This window comes from Rasamsonia byssochlamydoides, assembly GCF_041956645.1.
Source record: "Rasamsonia byssochlamydoides strain NRRL 3658 unplaced genomic scaffold VTN77scaffold_22, whole genome shotgun sequence".
NCBI classification, from domain to species: domain Eukaryota; kingdom Fungi; phylum Ascomycota; class Eurotiomycetes; order Eurotiales; family Trichocomaceae; genus Rasamsonia; species Rasamsonia byssochlamydoides.
The window spans coordinates 235762-250592 of record NW_027192405.1 but is presented as its reverse complement, the minus strand read 5'-3'; the positions used below and the strand labels follow the sequence as shown (position 1 = coordinate 250592).

The following is a 14831-nucleotide window of genomic DNA, read 5'->3' as shown; positions in this document are numbered from 1 at the left end:
CCTAAATTAATGCCCTAAATGCCCTAAATCCTTCGGGAGGTTTAATATGGCTGGCTGATAGGATTGGCGGCCAATAATGTAAGCTTTTGCGTTGTCCTTAATGCGGAGCGATCGGCAGGCATCAGACCCTGGACAGCGGACAACGGAGTTCCATTGCATTGCATTTCAAGATCTCGTCCGTTAATATCATTAGCGTTCCTGACCAGACCTGCATCCAGCCGATAAACAGGCAGCCAGGCACTGTCAAATCAGCATTCTCGCTGCGCCATGTGACAGCAGATACAGTCTTCTGGTGGATGTTCACTGTCGCAGCGGGGCACAGACAGCTGTCAGGCGAGAGGGACAAGTACGGAGTACAAATTGGGGAGAATTCCTCTCGAGGAATCAATTCTCTGTAGCCTGCCATCCGAATTAAACTGTCCAAGTTGACTTCATCATCGTCATCGTCGTCGTCATGTTTTCTGCTCCAGCGCTTGGCCTCCTTGCACTCAGTGCAGCGCAACTCGCGCACGCCGGCCTGCAATCCTGCCCGGCGAATTCGCCTACCAGCTGCAGCTCATCCCAATCAGGCAGCTGCTGCTACGAAGCTCCCGGCGGGCTTCTGCTGCAGACCCAGTTCTGGGACACTAACCCTGTGACGGGTCCTACCAACTCGTGGACTATCCATGGTCTTTGGTGAGTGCCAGCGTTATTATCTCTGTCAACCAAGAAGTCTGCCTGACTTGGTATATTTCCTCAGGCCAGACAACTGCGACGGCAGTTACCAAGAAAACTGCGACCCCTCCCGCGCGTACAAGAACATCACGCAGATCCTGCAGGCCGCAGGCAAGACGAGCCTGCTGGACTACATGCAGCTGTACTGGCAGAGCGACGACGAGTCACCGGAGGACTTCTGGGAGCACGAATGGGCGACCCACGGCACCTGCATCAACACCATCGACCCGAGCTGCTACACCAACTACACCGCCGGAGAGGAAGCGGCCGACTTTTTCCAGCAGGTGGTGACTCTCTTCCAGGGGTTGGATACGTATCAGGTATTATCATGCAATCTGAAAGAAAAATTTGCCTTGTCTGTGAAGCGAACTGACCCGGTTTATACACAGGCCCTGGCCAACGCCAGCATCCTCCCCTCCTCAGACAAGACGTACAAGCTGAGCGACCTCCAGAACGCCGTCGCCAAGATTCACAACGGCAAGATCCCCCAGCTGTCCTGCAGCGACGGCCAGCTGTCGCAGATCTACTACTATTTCAACCTCCAGGGCAACGCTATCACGGGGACTTACATCCCTGTTGACTCTCGTAAGTTCACCTCAGCCCGTCGCAGATATACCACAGACATTGGAAAGAGGCTGGATGATTTTCCCGCTGACATATGCAACTGCAGCCGACTCCTCCAACTGCCCCTCGAGCGGCATTCAGTACTTGCCCAAGACTAGTGGGTCGTCCTCCTCAGGACGACGCCACCGACCTTGAACAAAACTTCAGGGAACAATTGGGCTTTCAGATAGAAAGTCAGTCCACTGAATTTTGAAGATATCCATGCGTTCACGAAGCAGTCTGGCATGCTGGCATATGTCTATTCTCGAAAAAAAAGTTCCCTCTCCAGGTGCTGTGTGCTCCGTGTGCAAAAAAACTAAACTGCTGCGCAATTTGCACTGCAGTACATACTCTGTACATAGTTGCAATGACAATGACAATGACAATGACTTTGATGCTGTACCTTTGTACAGTACATACGTACATTACAATTACAATTACCTCCTACGGTGAGATTAAGAATTCCAGAGCTGTCCTCCAGACTGCTTGGATAGGTAGATTACGTAGATATCATATCGTACATAATCTTTCTTTATTGTATTGTCAATGATGACCCTCTCTCTATTGTAATATTAGAGCGAGCCCGTCTATTGGCCTCTTCCGAGTAGAGCACTCGTATATCATAGTACTAGCAATCTCTTCGCCCCCCTGGATGCAACGCAGGGGGAGTGCGGCAGCAGGTGAAGACTTCCTTCTTCTTCTTTCAGCTCGAGTCGAGTGCCTCCACTCGAGATGAGAGCGGAGAGGAGGAGGGAAACGACCAGAAAAAAAAAGCACCACACAATCATGCGTGGCGGCACGGCTAGTCGGTAGTTGTTAGTCCCCGCGGAGGAGAAACGAAGCCTGATGTGATGTTCTGTGATGAAGCAAGAAAGAAAGAAATTCTGCATCGCGCGCGACGGGATTCATTCGTGGATGAATGAGAAAAAGTAATTGGTATCCATGACCCCTGACCAGCTGGGGGTGTCTCGAGACATGTGCATGAGCCTGTCTTGTTGGATTACATCAAGGACAGACACATGGCGAGCAGACCAGATGGATGGATGGCTTGGTGGAAAGGTTCTTTCTTTCTTATCGGGTCTTGTAGAACAGAGTTAGGTGAAGAGTCGTCGACGGTTCAGGTCCGGCGCAGAACGTCCTGCAGTGACGTTGTCTTTTGCCTGGTCATGAAGTTTCGATGGGTTGGTCGACTCTCCGAGGAATGATGTATACTCTGAGATAACTGCCTAACTCCACAGAGCCGGCAATTAGTTCCACGTGGAGCACAGATGATAGCTCATCAACCACCATTCGGTTGGGATCCTCGGATGCTGCAAAATGAGTCTGAGAAAAGCTTTGGCCGCTTCAGTTACAACCCCTTTAACCGCATTCTTCTCCTCTCCTCCTCCCTCTTCGCGTCCACACGGTTCAAAAAGTCCATTCGCCCCAGGTAACCCTCCTTCGCCTTGCTGTGGACATTCAGCTCGTCCTTGATGCCCGCCTGATCCACATACTCCGCCCAATCGAGTCGGGATTTCTCGACCGTGTTGAGCTTGGGGCCCTTGGCTTGCTTATTACTGTCAGCCTCGACAGCAGCCGGCTGCTTCTCCCAGCTCTTCTTGATCGCGCCCGTCGGGTTGGGGTCGAAACGAGAGATTTTGCGCAGTGGTCTCCGCAGCTTCAGATCGGATTTTTTAGATGCTGCATCGTCGACGTCGGCCTCATCGACGGGCTTGTCTTTCGATTCCGAGAGGAAGAGCTTCGCTTCTGCAGAGTCCTTGGGTACGAGTTTCTCCTCGGTTATCACCTCTCCGGCAAACTTGTATGTCCGCTTGATTTTGATCATCTCCTCCGAGGGCAGCTTAGGCTCCTGCTTCTGCTGTGTGGGCTGAGCTTCTCCATTTGCAGTATCTTCCTGCTCTTTCTCTTCGTTCTCTTTGTTGGTTGTGGTCGGGAGTAGTCCGCAATCTGTACCAGGAGTGTTCATTTTCTCCCACAGGGCGTCGATATCGATCGTGGCACCTTCGATCTTTGCCAGCGGCTTGCGTTCCTCTTTCCTGTAGAGAATGCAGTGTTAGGACAAAACATGCCGATTTACAAGGTACGATATAAAGGGAAACAAACGCACATTTTCATTCGCATCGCTCTCGTCTTCACAAAGCCCCCTTCGCCACCCTCCTCCTCATCATCAAAGTCGATGTCATCTTCATCGCTATCACCTCCCTTTCCTCCTTTCCGGGCCTTCTTCCTCTGCTTCGCTTTTTGTATCGTGGCTTCGTCGCCCGAGTCTAGTACCATGGCATCTTCCTCTGCGTCTTTCTTTGCTGAGCTGCTGTCTAGCTTTCGCTTCTTGGCGGGTGGCTGCTCTTGAGCGGCGGCTTCCTCGTCCTCGTCTTCGGACGAGGAGAGACCCGAATCGTCCTCGGCGGCCTCATCTTCATCCAGCTGGAAATCTTCGTCTTCTTCAGAATCGTAGTTGTCGAGATCCAGGACGAGATCGCCGTCTGGTTTGTCGGTCGCCATGGCTCGAGACCAGTAATCAGCCAGACAAACAGGGTAGAAAAACTTTCAAAAATTTTAAGAGGACAAAGCAGACAGATCAGCAAGACCTGCTGCTCGCGCAGGGGTATGGATGTATCACAAGACGGGAGATCTGAAATTGCGGATTGCAAGGCGGCGTTGATTAACTTAATAATTCTGCCAAAGGCGGTGAAGCGGGGTCACCCGTACCACTCGCATTGGCGTACCATACCTTCCATTTACGTACCATGGATGCACTTCTAAGGTTCCGTTCTTGTATACAATTATACGCTTGAAGCTTAAGCAAATACACGCTTATCTTCCTCCTCCATTCAGATACTATAGACTAATGTCCACTTCGCTATTCTTCTCTCACGAAACTACATCCATATCAGTGCTCCTTCGCTCGACAACTCGACAGACAGCTTAGCTGATCGCAATGTCAAGTCCTAGCTCAACCAATTTCATGGTTTCTTGACATCTACTTGACCCAACTCGATGGCTCCAGCTTTGCGCTGCTTGGTAACGCTCTGCTCGAGCCACCACCCAGCTGCCGCCGCAGCTCCCATGATGACCTCAAGGCCGATGAGCAGACCCAGCAGGATAAACCCTGCGCGAGACTCAACGCAATTGCGCGAGAAGTCCGCCGGTGCGGTCAGAGGCTGGCCGTCTGCAGTGGTAGCGTTGACCCCCTGCAATGACTGCCACTTGCAAGTCCAGGAGTGGATTGTTTCGTTACTGGTAAATCCATTCGGGTAGGTAGCCGACGGGAGGTAGATGGAGAAGACGACGCCAACAATGGCGGTGACGAAGCCGGCGACCGCGATGGCGGAGGCAATGAAGTTGAGCAGTCGCGTTCGCGGATGAGGCTGGTTTTGTCAGCGCTTCGACTTCTTTATCTACTCTCAGGGGTAGACCGATGATGACATGACATACCGAGGGTACGATTGCGGCAACAATATAAATCAGCGCCTGAAACATGATCACCACACCGCAAGCCAGGAGCGCATTGGTCTGGCGCACGTCCAAGTTCAACGGCCACAGGGGAAGCCACAACTTCTCGAATGAAACGGTGTGCTTGTAGTAGTTGAGAGGATAGCCCTCACAGCCGACCACCGCGGCAGCAGCACCAAGGATGATCACTGCGATACTGAAGCGGATCCAGTCAAGAGCACGAGCCCGGGCCAGGTAGACAGCTTCCTGCTCGTCCGAGGCGTAGGATGGATGAGACAAGCTTGAGAAAGAAGATCGGGAACCCATTCTGGTTGATCAAGAGGTGGGGGTACCAGTCAGATTTGCAAACTGCTACCGGCAAAAAAATTGCGTAAAATGAGAACCCCGCGATTGTATTTGTACAGGAATGGGTAGATACTTGAATCGATTATAGAAAGGAGAGACTTGATGATCACAAAGAATAAAAAGGTGGAAACAAAATGGATGCTATCCAGAGCAACCTTTTCTTCAAACAAGAACCGGACAGAAATGAAGGAGAGCGTTATATGCAGGTAATTAAACAGAAGAACAAAATCAATGCGATGGATGGGAAACCCGAACAATATAATCCATACCTCCCACCCTATATGACTGTGTTCCCTCCATTACCATACCTCTGAGGGAGTTAGTCCAGGCAGTTAAACGCCCTCATCCCGATCATTCATACGCATTGTATAAACGGGAGGAAGGCAAACTTTTGTGGCATCGAATCAGATGCCGCCGCACCCGATTGCAGAATTCATGCGAGGCAGATTGAAGCAACCCTTGAAGAATGGGTAGAAGGAAAGTTCTCCTGAATGTTCCCTCCCGTCGAGACGGTGCGGTAAACGACCCTCTCTTATTCGTCGTATGCGAGTTCCATGGCTGGAGGCTGTAGCAACGAGCGCGAAAAACCTGAATAGAACCTTACTCTGAGATCCGTTTTTTTTTACGAAAAATAAGCAGCGATGATCAAGCACCCCGGTCCATCCACTCTTCGCGATCTCTGAAGAAAAGCCATGCAAGCCATGCCAGTCAGTAGCGGGCGGCAACAGTCTGCAGGGAAGTTGTACTAAATTGATCCACTGATAGGACGATCTAAACCCACTAAAATCGGCAGTCAGGACAAAAGTCAGTTGCGTGGACAGCGATTCGCTGAGAAAGAAGCGCCGAGCAACGTTAGTTCGAGCCTTTGGCGTCTACAGAGTGTCCACTGACGTTGTAGGATTGTAGGGCTGTACAGAGTACTCCGTACCTGGCTTGTAGCAAGGACGGCGGTTAGAGGTGAGACGGTGATTGGTTGGTTGTAACCTGATATTGTACCAGGCTGGCAGGCGGGGGGTTTGACTGTTTGGTGATCCCCCGGAGCTCCTAATTTAGGATATCCCTGAATATCACACTAACCTGATATAGTATTTCCTAATTGGGGTTTCAGAGAAGTTGCTGCTGGGACTCCGAGTGGGGTTGCAGAACCCCTCTATTACTTACCCACGGAGTCCTCCGTACTCCGGCCCCGGACGAGTATATAACGGAGTAGTTGTGGGCGAAAATGCTGCGCACCAGATTCCGTTTCCATCCACAGACGGGAGCATGGCAGCTTTAATTCTTCACGTGACTACGCGTAAAGCGAGCGCTGAGGAGTACTTCGTACTTTGGTCCCGGGAAATTCCTAGCTCTTTCTCCAGTAGGATGCACTTGGTAATTTGACTTAAAAATATTTCATTTTCGGAAACTTTTAGTGCTTTGGCACTAAAAGTGGAGAAAATGTTTATTTTATTGTGCTATTATTGGTTGAAAATGGATGACTAATCACTTTAAAAAATTACCACGTGACGGAAAGTCAACAAAATGGCCTGAAATTCACTGTAATTGTATTTCAAGCCAACAATTAAAATTTCTCCATCCGTCTTCTCCACACGCCAGAAACTCGTCTTTTTTTCTGCGAAAGCACGATTCACCCTCTTCCATTGCATGTACTGAAAGCTGCGAATCGCCTGCCCGCAGCTTCTTCTTCTGCACATCCAACCTCTCCCAGTCGGACTAAGACCTGCAGGCTGCAGCTATTTTCGCCTTATCCGTGCGAGCCCCTCCATTGGCAGATCGCGACGCACCCGGCGCTAGACGCTTTTTGCGTGCAAAACCCCTCGGGCACCGAGATACCGTTAAAGAACTTTTTCTAGTCATCACGCCCCAACAGCCGACCTCATGGGGGACATGGCGAACGAGATCAAACTGCTCACGGGCAACAGCCATCCGATGCTGGCCCGCCTCGTGGCGGATCGGTGCGTGCGAAGCGATTTGGAAGAGAGATTCAAGTGAACTGGAGCTAATGCCAGGCCACCAGGCTCGGGATTGAGATCGCAAAGACCTTGAGTCTAAACTACTCGAATTCGGAGACAAGCGTCACCGTGGGCGAGTCCGTCAGAGACGAGGATGGCAAGTTAACCTCCAACTTCTCCTCGAAGACACTCGAAGACACGCCCAGCTGACCGTTCCTCTATGCAGTCTTCATCCTCCAATCGACCGCCCCCGGCGACATCAACGACGGCCTGATGGAGTTGTTAATAATGATTCATGCGTGCCGGACAGCTTCGGCGCGGCGCATCACCGCTGTGATCCCCAACTTTCGTACGTACTTCCTGCACAAGAAATCCGGATTCAAGCGTGTTTAGGAGTAAGACAAGCGAATACTGACTTCTGAGCAGCATACGGTCAGTACTTTCAGGGCAGATGAAGTTGCGACAAGCCTACACTCCCGAAAGCTCCCGTTCTACTCGCTCCCTTTCTTCAAGAGATATATGCTGAGATGAAAAAGCTCGCCAGGATAAAAAGGATCGGTCGCGGGCTCCGATCAGTGCCAAGCTGATAGCCAACATGATCCAGACGGCCGGCTGCAACCACGTCATCACGATGGACCTTCATGCGTCACAGATTCAAGGATTTTTCAATATACCCGTCGACAACCTGTATGCGGAGCCCAACGTGGTCAGATGGATCCGGGAGAACCTGCCGGTGGAGAAGTGCGTGATTGTTAGTCCAGATGCGGGCGGAGCGAAGAGGTAGGTCTTGTGCCAGTTCTGTGTTCGAAGTAAACGGCTAACGCGACGGCAGAGCCACCTCCATCGCCGACCGTCTCGACCGTAGTTTTGCACTGATTCACAAAGAGCGACCCCGGCCTAATGAGGTCGGGCGTATGGTGCTCGTCGGCGACGTCGTGGACAAGATAGCGATTCTCGTAGACGATATGGCCGATACATGCGGAACGCTGGCCAAGGCCGCCAAGACGGTCAAGGACAACGGCGCTACGGAGGTTATAGCGATTGTCACCCACGGCATCTTGTCGGGCGACGCTATCGAAACACTCAACAACAGCTGTCTGTCCAGGATCGTCGTGACGAACACGGTACCGCTAGGCGATAAGTTGGAGCGGTGTCCCAAGCTACGGGTCATCGATGTCAGTGCGACTATTGCAGAGGCGATCCGAAGGACGCATAACGGGGAAAGCGTTAGCTATCTGTTCACGCATGCGCCCCTATAAATCGATTTGCTGCTAGAGACGACTGGAGAGAGGGATGATCTAGGCGTTCTTGATTCGTTCGTATTGTTTTAGCTATGCCTTTGAATACAAAATATTGGATTTTACGCGCCCTCCAGCTTGGACGAGGGGGTATGAATTTCAGCGGTCAGGCCAGTGAAAGTATGTACATACATACATTGGATTTCGACCATAAAAAGCGGGTTTTCCGGAGAATTCTGGCTTAGATATATCTAGCACAGCTGCTGCGCCTGCCTTGATTGCTGGATCCCTGTCACATCTCTCGCGCCTGCCGCTTCCGGCATCATCATCTTGACAATTTCTCAGCTCTACCTATGGTAAAAAAAATTTTTTTTTAAGTTCTCCTGCTCAGTATGACTATGTGCTTGATCATCTACCTACCATCGGGCGCAGACATTAACCCGACTCCCGACCTGGAGTCTTTATATCTGACCACCAAGATGCTCCTTGCCCAGATGCAAGCATCACAGCCGCCATCCACCCATGCGTTCTTATCGCCGCGTATGAATACAGTAGGCGCATGGTCAACAACCAGAGGTCGCTGCCCTCTGAGGCTCCCGGTTTCGATGCATATCTGCAGGTGAATCCCCGAACAGGACTTTCTTCCGTGAGATGACAGGATCCGATCAACCGCTCGCAACCCCATTCCCCTGTGGAGAGATGATTGTCTGCCGACCGAGCTGTACCAGGAGCGAGACCTCCCGTCATACCCTATTGGTATCTGGGGATCTCGGCGGTTGTGTTAACATATAGGGGTGTATGGTTCGAAAAGCGCAGTCTTTCCAGGTATATTTCTGCTCAAATGGAGGGAGAGGATCGAGTATGGGTGCTTCTGGTGACAACTGTCCTGGCCGCACATCGTCAGTCCGCTTCAACGACAGGCAGAGCCGCGTCTTGGGCCCTGTGCCCCAAGATGTCCTTCGGCCGGCAACAAAGTACGATGCCCATCGCGCCGATTGTTCCAAGAAATCGGATGCGCGCCAAAGATCTTTCCGCAACAAATCGAGCGATTGAAGTTCTCCCGTTGTCACGGCGTTGAACGACCAGCACCGGGCCTCAACGAGAAGCGTCGTTACCTGGGGCATGTCGCGCAGCTTCTCCATCCATCCCAGGCGATAAAAATGGTACCAGTACTGACTGACCACCGCAATGTTTGCCATGTGCCAATACATCCTATATTCGTGTTCATGCAGAAGGTCCTGAGATTGTGCATGTTGTCTGTGATAATTGCGAACACTTGGTGCCATGGCACCATCAGCCTCATGTTTCACCCGTCGGCGATGAAACGCTAGGCGCAGGCTTGATAAGTCGGGGAGCCCACGGGTGCGGTCATCGCAGTCCAGATAGGGGTCAAGCCACAGCTTGAGATAGCGGATGCTGTTCAGAGCCGATGGCTGGAGCCGAGAGAGGAACTCCAGGGTTTTTGCCGGGGGCCCATCGACCCAGACTTTGTTGCTGCCGTATAGAATCTCCGACGCCTTCGTGGATCACCTCGCATGTCGACAGGATCGCGGTGTAGAGGGGCGGAGAATCTGGGCGATCAGTACTAATCCGTATTATTCTTCGACCATGGCAGCAACAAGCATCCCACCACACCTTCTGATGCAAACTGTACCGAATCCAGATCTCCGAATGATCAGGTCGTGTCAGGAGCTGTCGGTAGATCTGATAACGGATTTCGCGGGGTAGACGCAAGAACCCACATGGCTTGTCTGGTGGTACATCATGTACGTGTTGTACATGTTGCTGTACATGTTGGACATGGATTTGGCGACAAGGGGCAGTAGAGGTGGATGATCTCCCGTCCTTGTTTTTGTTCAGTCTGCGCTTCAGCGGACGGAAAAGATCCTCAATGACTTTCCGATTCGTACACGGGATTGATTAAACTTGTCGTGTCTTGATAGAGTCATAATCGAGGGAATTATGAGTCGTTCTTTGTTGGAGGTCTCCAGCTCTCTTTGCCCTAACCCAGTCTAGTGCAGCTGTCACATGCGCCGCAGAACAATGCAAAGACCACGGAGAAAGTTGAGCACGCCTGCAACTCACTGCTGTACGATAGATAGACACTGTACACAAGTCGCCTGAAAGATAATGACGTGGTAATCATCGATTTATGTATCCTTTACATCCATATATCCATTGTGTCGCATCCTGAACGCCATAGCCAACCCAAGGATCCCGACCAGAAAAATAAACAACACGTCGCTTGACTACTTGTTTAGTATACTAGCGACGTTCTCGAGCGCCTGTGCTTCAGAGCGCTTGATTTTCCTGCCTGCGACCACGCCGCCCCCATCGCTCATGGCTGGTTCCCCAGCACGCTCGAGGTGCAAGCGGATCCTGCTCTCAATATACTCTCGTCTCTCGTCCTTCTTGGAATCCAAGTCCATCTCGTCGGCAGATTTTGGCAGCGTGCTCAGCTTGGGGCGCAGCTGTGCCAACATGGCGCGCAAGGCTGGCAGCTGAGATAGGATGAAGGTCGTGTTCGTCGTCAACGGGCCCGCATTGTTGCCCACATTGAGCTGCTTTGCAGCCGGATCGGATGTCAAAAAGGATAGATCTGGAGTTTCTCGTCTGACAGACACAGGTGCCTGGCTGTCCCCTGCGGATTGTTTCAAGGTTGCCGATTGAGCATCTGACAGGATAGCGCGCAGCTGGGCGATGATAGCATCATTCCGTGCGCATTCCTGTTTAAGAGCGCGTTGCAGTTTCCGGGTTTCTTGCAGCTTCTTCCGCTGTAGATTGATTGACTCGGGCGTGGGTGTATCTGATTCTTGGTTGGAGAAAGATAGACCCTGCATACACACCCATGTTAGTTGAAAGTCATGTATTGGGAAAGCGGACAATCCGGGATCCCTTGTCTGGCTTGATCCACAGCAGAACTGAACTGAACGGGTTGATAATAACCCACCTCGTAGTGTCCCAGTCTCACATAATTCAACAGGTCTTCCGGCACGGTGAGGATATTTCTCAGAACGTAAATTTCGAATTTATCGAACGCCTTGTCAACATTGGCCTCGAATAACGTTTCCAGCTGGTGCAGTCCATTCTCGATCTCCAGCTTCGCCTCCGGATATTCGACGTTGCCGTCTCCATCGGTATCCGGAATGGTCGATCCGTTGTTGGACTGTTTGAAACCCAGGCGCTCGGGAGGCGTCGACAGCAGCCCTGCTTCAAGACTGGAGATGGCCTGGTAGATGAGGTTGTTGATGGAGTTGATGATGTCGTCTATCAGGGACTGTCACTCCGTCACCTCCGTTAGTATTTATTGATTTTCTCGTGTTGTTGAGGTGAGAACTCACCAAAGGCGTATAACTGAAGTGCTCAGTGAGCAGAGCAGTAGTCGCGTCATTCATCTTGCAACAATTCCTCTCAGATGCATCCTCTACCCTTCAATTGCTGTTCTGGCAGAGATTGCGGAACGCGATGTCATCGAGGTTCGCACACGCGATCCCGACGCGGGGGACGCTAAAGCGGAAGGATAGCCGAGCTTATTCGCGGCATCCGCCAATCAACAGCTCGAATGCATATCGATTAATTACTTTGTAGAACTGCCTCTGTTCAAGGTTCTAGATAACTTCTGCACCTCTTCTCCGCAGCTTCTTAATCTTCATTTACGTTATCAGAATCTCGGAGAAAATCGGGAGACTTGCAGAGACTGCACCAAGTTTATGGCTCGCCAATCGTAAAGAAACCGCCACAACATTCTCTCTAATCCCATGACAAAGTATATCCATGAGTACATGACCAAATCCAGCTCACTCCTGTCTGATATCCAATTCCTGAGACCAGAATTTCGCTATCACCAATAGTATCTTAGTCAATAAGGTAAATAGCATCCCATAGCATGGCACGCAGCCGCACATTTCTCTTAGCCTCGATCTCGTTGATAGTCATGAATCCGAGCTTTTCCCACAGCTTCGTCCTGGTGACGTTTGCTTCCAGGCCCACCGGCACACATTCGACATCAGCATGTTCCATGCCCCACCGGACCAACAGCCGACCGATGCCACGGCGCTGGTAGGCAGGGTGGACGGCGACGTTTTCGAGATACCACAGATCCGGATATTGCTCAAAGGGGAAGCATGCCATGGAACCGGAATTGTAGTCTGCGAGTCGTTGTCTGTCTAGGCTTTTGTCTAGGCCGAGGATGCTGTAGTAGTGCTCTGTCATGCTCAATAAGGTTCTTTCGAGGCCTGGGGATATGAGAGGTTAGTCATGACGCAGGATAGTTGTGAGAGAAGGAAACCAGCAGGCAGTCAATAAGTAGGTAAACTTGCCGTTCCAAAACCCTCCCTTGGATTGTTGCCATTTCCTGGCGTGCCTGTCTCGGCCTATCCTCTCCCAAGCGCAATATCCCACAATCAGTCCTTCCCTGTTGTCTGCTGGGCGGAAAATCTCGCGCTGAACCGCCACGCAGAGGACCCAACCAGGAGTCACGTTCTGTTGTCTCAACCGCCGCAACAAGCTGTCTCGATAGTGGGCGTAGTACTGCAGACGCTTTGGATACAGGAACGCAGAGACTTCGTCATAGAGCATCGCCTGAGCGAGGAGGTCTGCAACACGGGGGAGGTCCTCTAACGTTGCTGGTCGAATGCGGATGTTTCCCACCTCTTTCGTGAGTGGACGCGAGGTCCGGGTGCCAAACCAGTCTTCGTCGTACACCTCGAACATCGCTGCAAGTTGAAAACACCGCAATTTGACAGCTGCTCGAATTGTCTAGTCCTGTCCTCGTTTCCTTTCAGGGCGTAGTCAGCATGGTATATGTCTCTTTATATTAGAGGTGATTTAGAAGAATTCTATTATCTGCTAACTTTCACTTTTTGGTTGGAGCAGGCAAGTATTGATCATGGAACAATCTGTGGAGAGATGGTGTTTATGTTCGGGAGGAGCCGCCAGAGTTTCTTTATCATGGCGACCAATTGCGCAAATGCAAGATGTTCTTCAGACATCTATCCTTTGTACGGTGCGTGCCCTGTAAAAATTTTTTTCTTTTCTTTCAGCTTCAAAGAGCATTGTTATTCTCTGAGAGATTCTGAAAAAAAAAAAAGCGTGGCAACTATGATGGAATCTCCCTGCATATATCGCTTGTCCCTGTTTGATATAGAAAGAACCAGCCAGTTTTCATCCATACCGGACGGATTTCACAGATCAAAATGCCAGAGCTCAACCAGCGTCAGGCTCTTTCAGTCAATTTATATATATATTTATATACACGTATATATAAGAACCATCTAGATAGGAGAGTCCTTCATCTCAATAAACCACCACAAACAACACAAAATGCAGGCTATTCTCTCAGACCGTTTACGCAACCGACGGCTTGCAACCTTCTGCGGAAGGGTCCTCTGCCCCTTCGAGACGGAGTCTCAGATCCTCGAAGAGGTCTGGCGCATCCTCGACGACGCCTACGACCTGGTCTTCAACCATCCATACACCCGCGACCTGGTCGTGCCTGGTCCTGAACAACATATCGGTATTATGACCGTGAAAATCCTCGATCGTCCATGGATGAGGGATGCGTTTGGGGAGGGCACTTGTGTGTTCTTCAGACAATTGATCGAACAGTGCTGGCCCGAAATACGTTTAATTGCCGCCCTCACGCTCGTCGCTGATAGAGTGAGAGGAGGAGAAGATCGGGTCGGGGAAAATTCCGAGCTGAATGTTCTCAATATTATCCGCGACGACCTCTACGAGTTGGATCTCGGGATGATGATTCTCAGGATTAGAGTAGATGTGCAAGATGAGTAGCTTGTCGACGTGGATGTAGGTAGGTATTCCCTGGATGAGAAATGAAAACTAGACTGAATTTACCTTTTGATTTCTCTTTGCTTTGTAGGCTGCATCAGGATATTTTGGTCCTGCAAAAGGTCGAGACTTGTAGGACTTGACAGCAAGACGTGAATGAAAGGAAGAAGACTGCCGGCCAAGTCACCCAACATGTTGCTAGACTCCGGACGCGTCCTTCACTCGGGTCGCGTGCTCAAACAACATATAAAAGATGGCTGTTCTGTTTCTGCCAGCTTGAATACTCCTGACCGCTTACTTGCCTGCCTTGCAAGGAAATCTGTTAGCATCTGCTTGCATCCCATCTTTATTCTCCTCCAATCGTCTAATCAACCATCCAAGATTTGTATCTGACATTCAATCAAGACTTTACCATGGCTAGGCCTAAGGCCTCGCTGAGAAGCCACACCTCTGAGAAGGCCTTCAGCCTGGCAATCGACATCCTCCTTAAATGCCAGGCCTTCTTCACTGAGCTCGCGTTCCAGCACGGGAATGTCGAAATGCTTGCCGGCGACCTTGGCGAGTCCATGTTCATCATCGACCACCACCTGAAGCAAGCCAAGTCTCAAGGGGACCTCACTCCGGTTGAGTATCAGATGCTGTCTCAATGTGCGGAGATGATTGTCGACTGTTCATGGTGCCTTCAGCATGGCATGCATCCGCATAAGACGCAGGCGGTCATCCGGAGTCGTGACGCCCA

The 14831-nt window shown here is 51.0% G+C and overlaps 9 protein-coding genes across 9 annotated transcripts; 4 read left to right on the top strand and 5 right to left on the bottom strand.

Annotated features, from left to right (window-relative positions):
* Window positions 1-454: 454 nt before the first annotated feature.
* Window positions 455-1473, top strand: VTN77DRAFT_3238 (uncharacterized protein; the record flags this gene model as incomplete). The annotated part of the gene is made up of 4 exons (XM_069419165.1): window positions 455-675; window positions 740-1034; window positions 1104-1299; window positions 1385-1473. The coding sequence occupies 4 exons, from the start codon at window positions 455-457 to the stop codon at window positions 1471-1473; spliced, it is 801 nt and encodes a 266-aa protein (XP_069278768.1).
* Window positions 1474-2665: 1192 nt separating this feature from the next.
* Window positions 2666-3819, bottom strand: VTN77DRAFT_3237 (uncharacterized protein; the record flags this gene model as incomplete). The annotated part of the gene is made up of 2 exons (XM_069419164.1): window positions 2666-3353; window positions 3425-3819. 2 exons carry the CDS (start codon window positions 3817-3819, stop codon window positions 2666-2668), a joined length of 1083 nt encoding a protein of 360 aa, XP_069278767.1.
* A 461-nt stretch (window positions 3820-4280) lies between these two features.
* VTN77DRAFT_3236 (uncharacterized protein) lies at window positions 4281-5076 on the bottom strand (the record flags this gene model as incomplete). The annotated part of the gene is made up of 2 exons (XM_069419163.1): window positions 4281-4685; window positions 4753-5076. The coding sequence occupies 2 exons, from the start codon at window positions 5074-5076 to the stop codon at window positions 4281-4283; spliced, it is 729 nt and encodes a 242-aa protein (XP_069278766.1).
* Window positions 5077-7002: 1926 nt separating this feature from the next.
* On the top strand, window positions 7003-8326 carry VTN77DRAFT_3235 (uncharacterized protein; the record flags this gene model as incomplete). The annotated part of the gene is made up of 6 exons (XM_069419162.1): window positions 7003-7070; window positions 7133-7224; window positions 7294-7416; window positions 7494-7499; window positions 7604-7847; window positions 7900-8326. 6 exons carry the CDS (start codon window positions 7003-7005, stop codon window positions 8324-8326), a joined length of 960 nt encoding a protein of 319 aa, XP_069278765.1.
* Window positions 8327-9048: 722 nt separating this feature from the next.
* On the bottom strand, window positions 9049-9591 carry VTN77DRAFT_3234 (uncharacterized protein; the record flags this gene model as incomplete). Its single annotated transcript, XM_069419161.1, has 1 exon — window positions 9049-9591. One exon carries the CDS (start codon window positions 9589-9591, stop codon window positions 9049-9051), a length of 543 nt encoding a protein of 180 aa, XP_069278764.1.
* A 963-nt stretch (window positions 9592-10554) lies between these two features.
* On the bottom strand, window positions 10555-11700 carry VTN77DRAFT_3233 (uncharacterized protein; the record flags this gene model as incomplete). Its single annotated transcript, XM_069419160.1, has 3 exons — window positions 10555-11139; window positions 11256-11582; window positions 11647-11700. The coding sequence occupies 3 exons, from the start codon at window positions 11698-11700 to the stop codon at window positions 10555-10557; spliced, it is 966 nt and encodes a 321-aa protein (XP_069278763.1).
* Window positions 11701-12160: 460 nt separating this feature from the next.
* Window positions 12161-13018, bottom strand: VTN77DRAFT_3232 (uncharacterized protein; the record flags this gene model as incomplete). The annotated part of the gene is made up of 2 exons (XM_069419159.1): window positions 12161-12540; window positions 12625-13018. 2 exons carry the CDS (start codon window positions 13016-13018, stop codon window positions 12161-12163), a joined length of 774 nt encoding a protein of 257 aa, XP_069278762.1.
* Window positions 13019-13108: 90 nt separating this feature from the next.
* Window positions 13109-13582, top strand: VTN77DRAFT_3231 (uncharacterized protein; the record flags this gene model as incomplete). The annotated part of the gene is made up of 1 exon (XM_069419158.1): window positions 13109-13582. One exon carries the CDS (start codon window positions 13109-13111, stop codon window positions 13580-13582), a length of 474 nt encoding a protein of 157 aa, XP_069278761.1.
* Window positions 13583-13627: 45 nt separating this feature from the next.
* On the top strand, window positions 13628-14095 carry VTN77DRAFT_3230 (uncharacterized protein; the record flags this gene model as incomplete). The annotated part of the gene is made up of 1 exon (XM_069419157.1): window positions 13628-14095. The coding sequence occupies one exon, from the start codon at window positions 13628-13630 to the stop codon at window positions 14093-14095; it is 468 nt and encodes a 155-aa protein (XP_069278760.1).
* Between the last annotated feature and the right edge of the window lie 736 nt (window positions 14096-14831).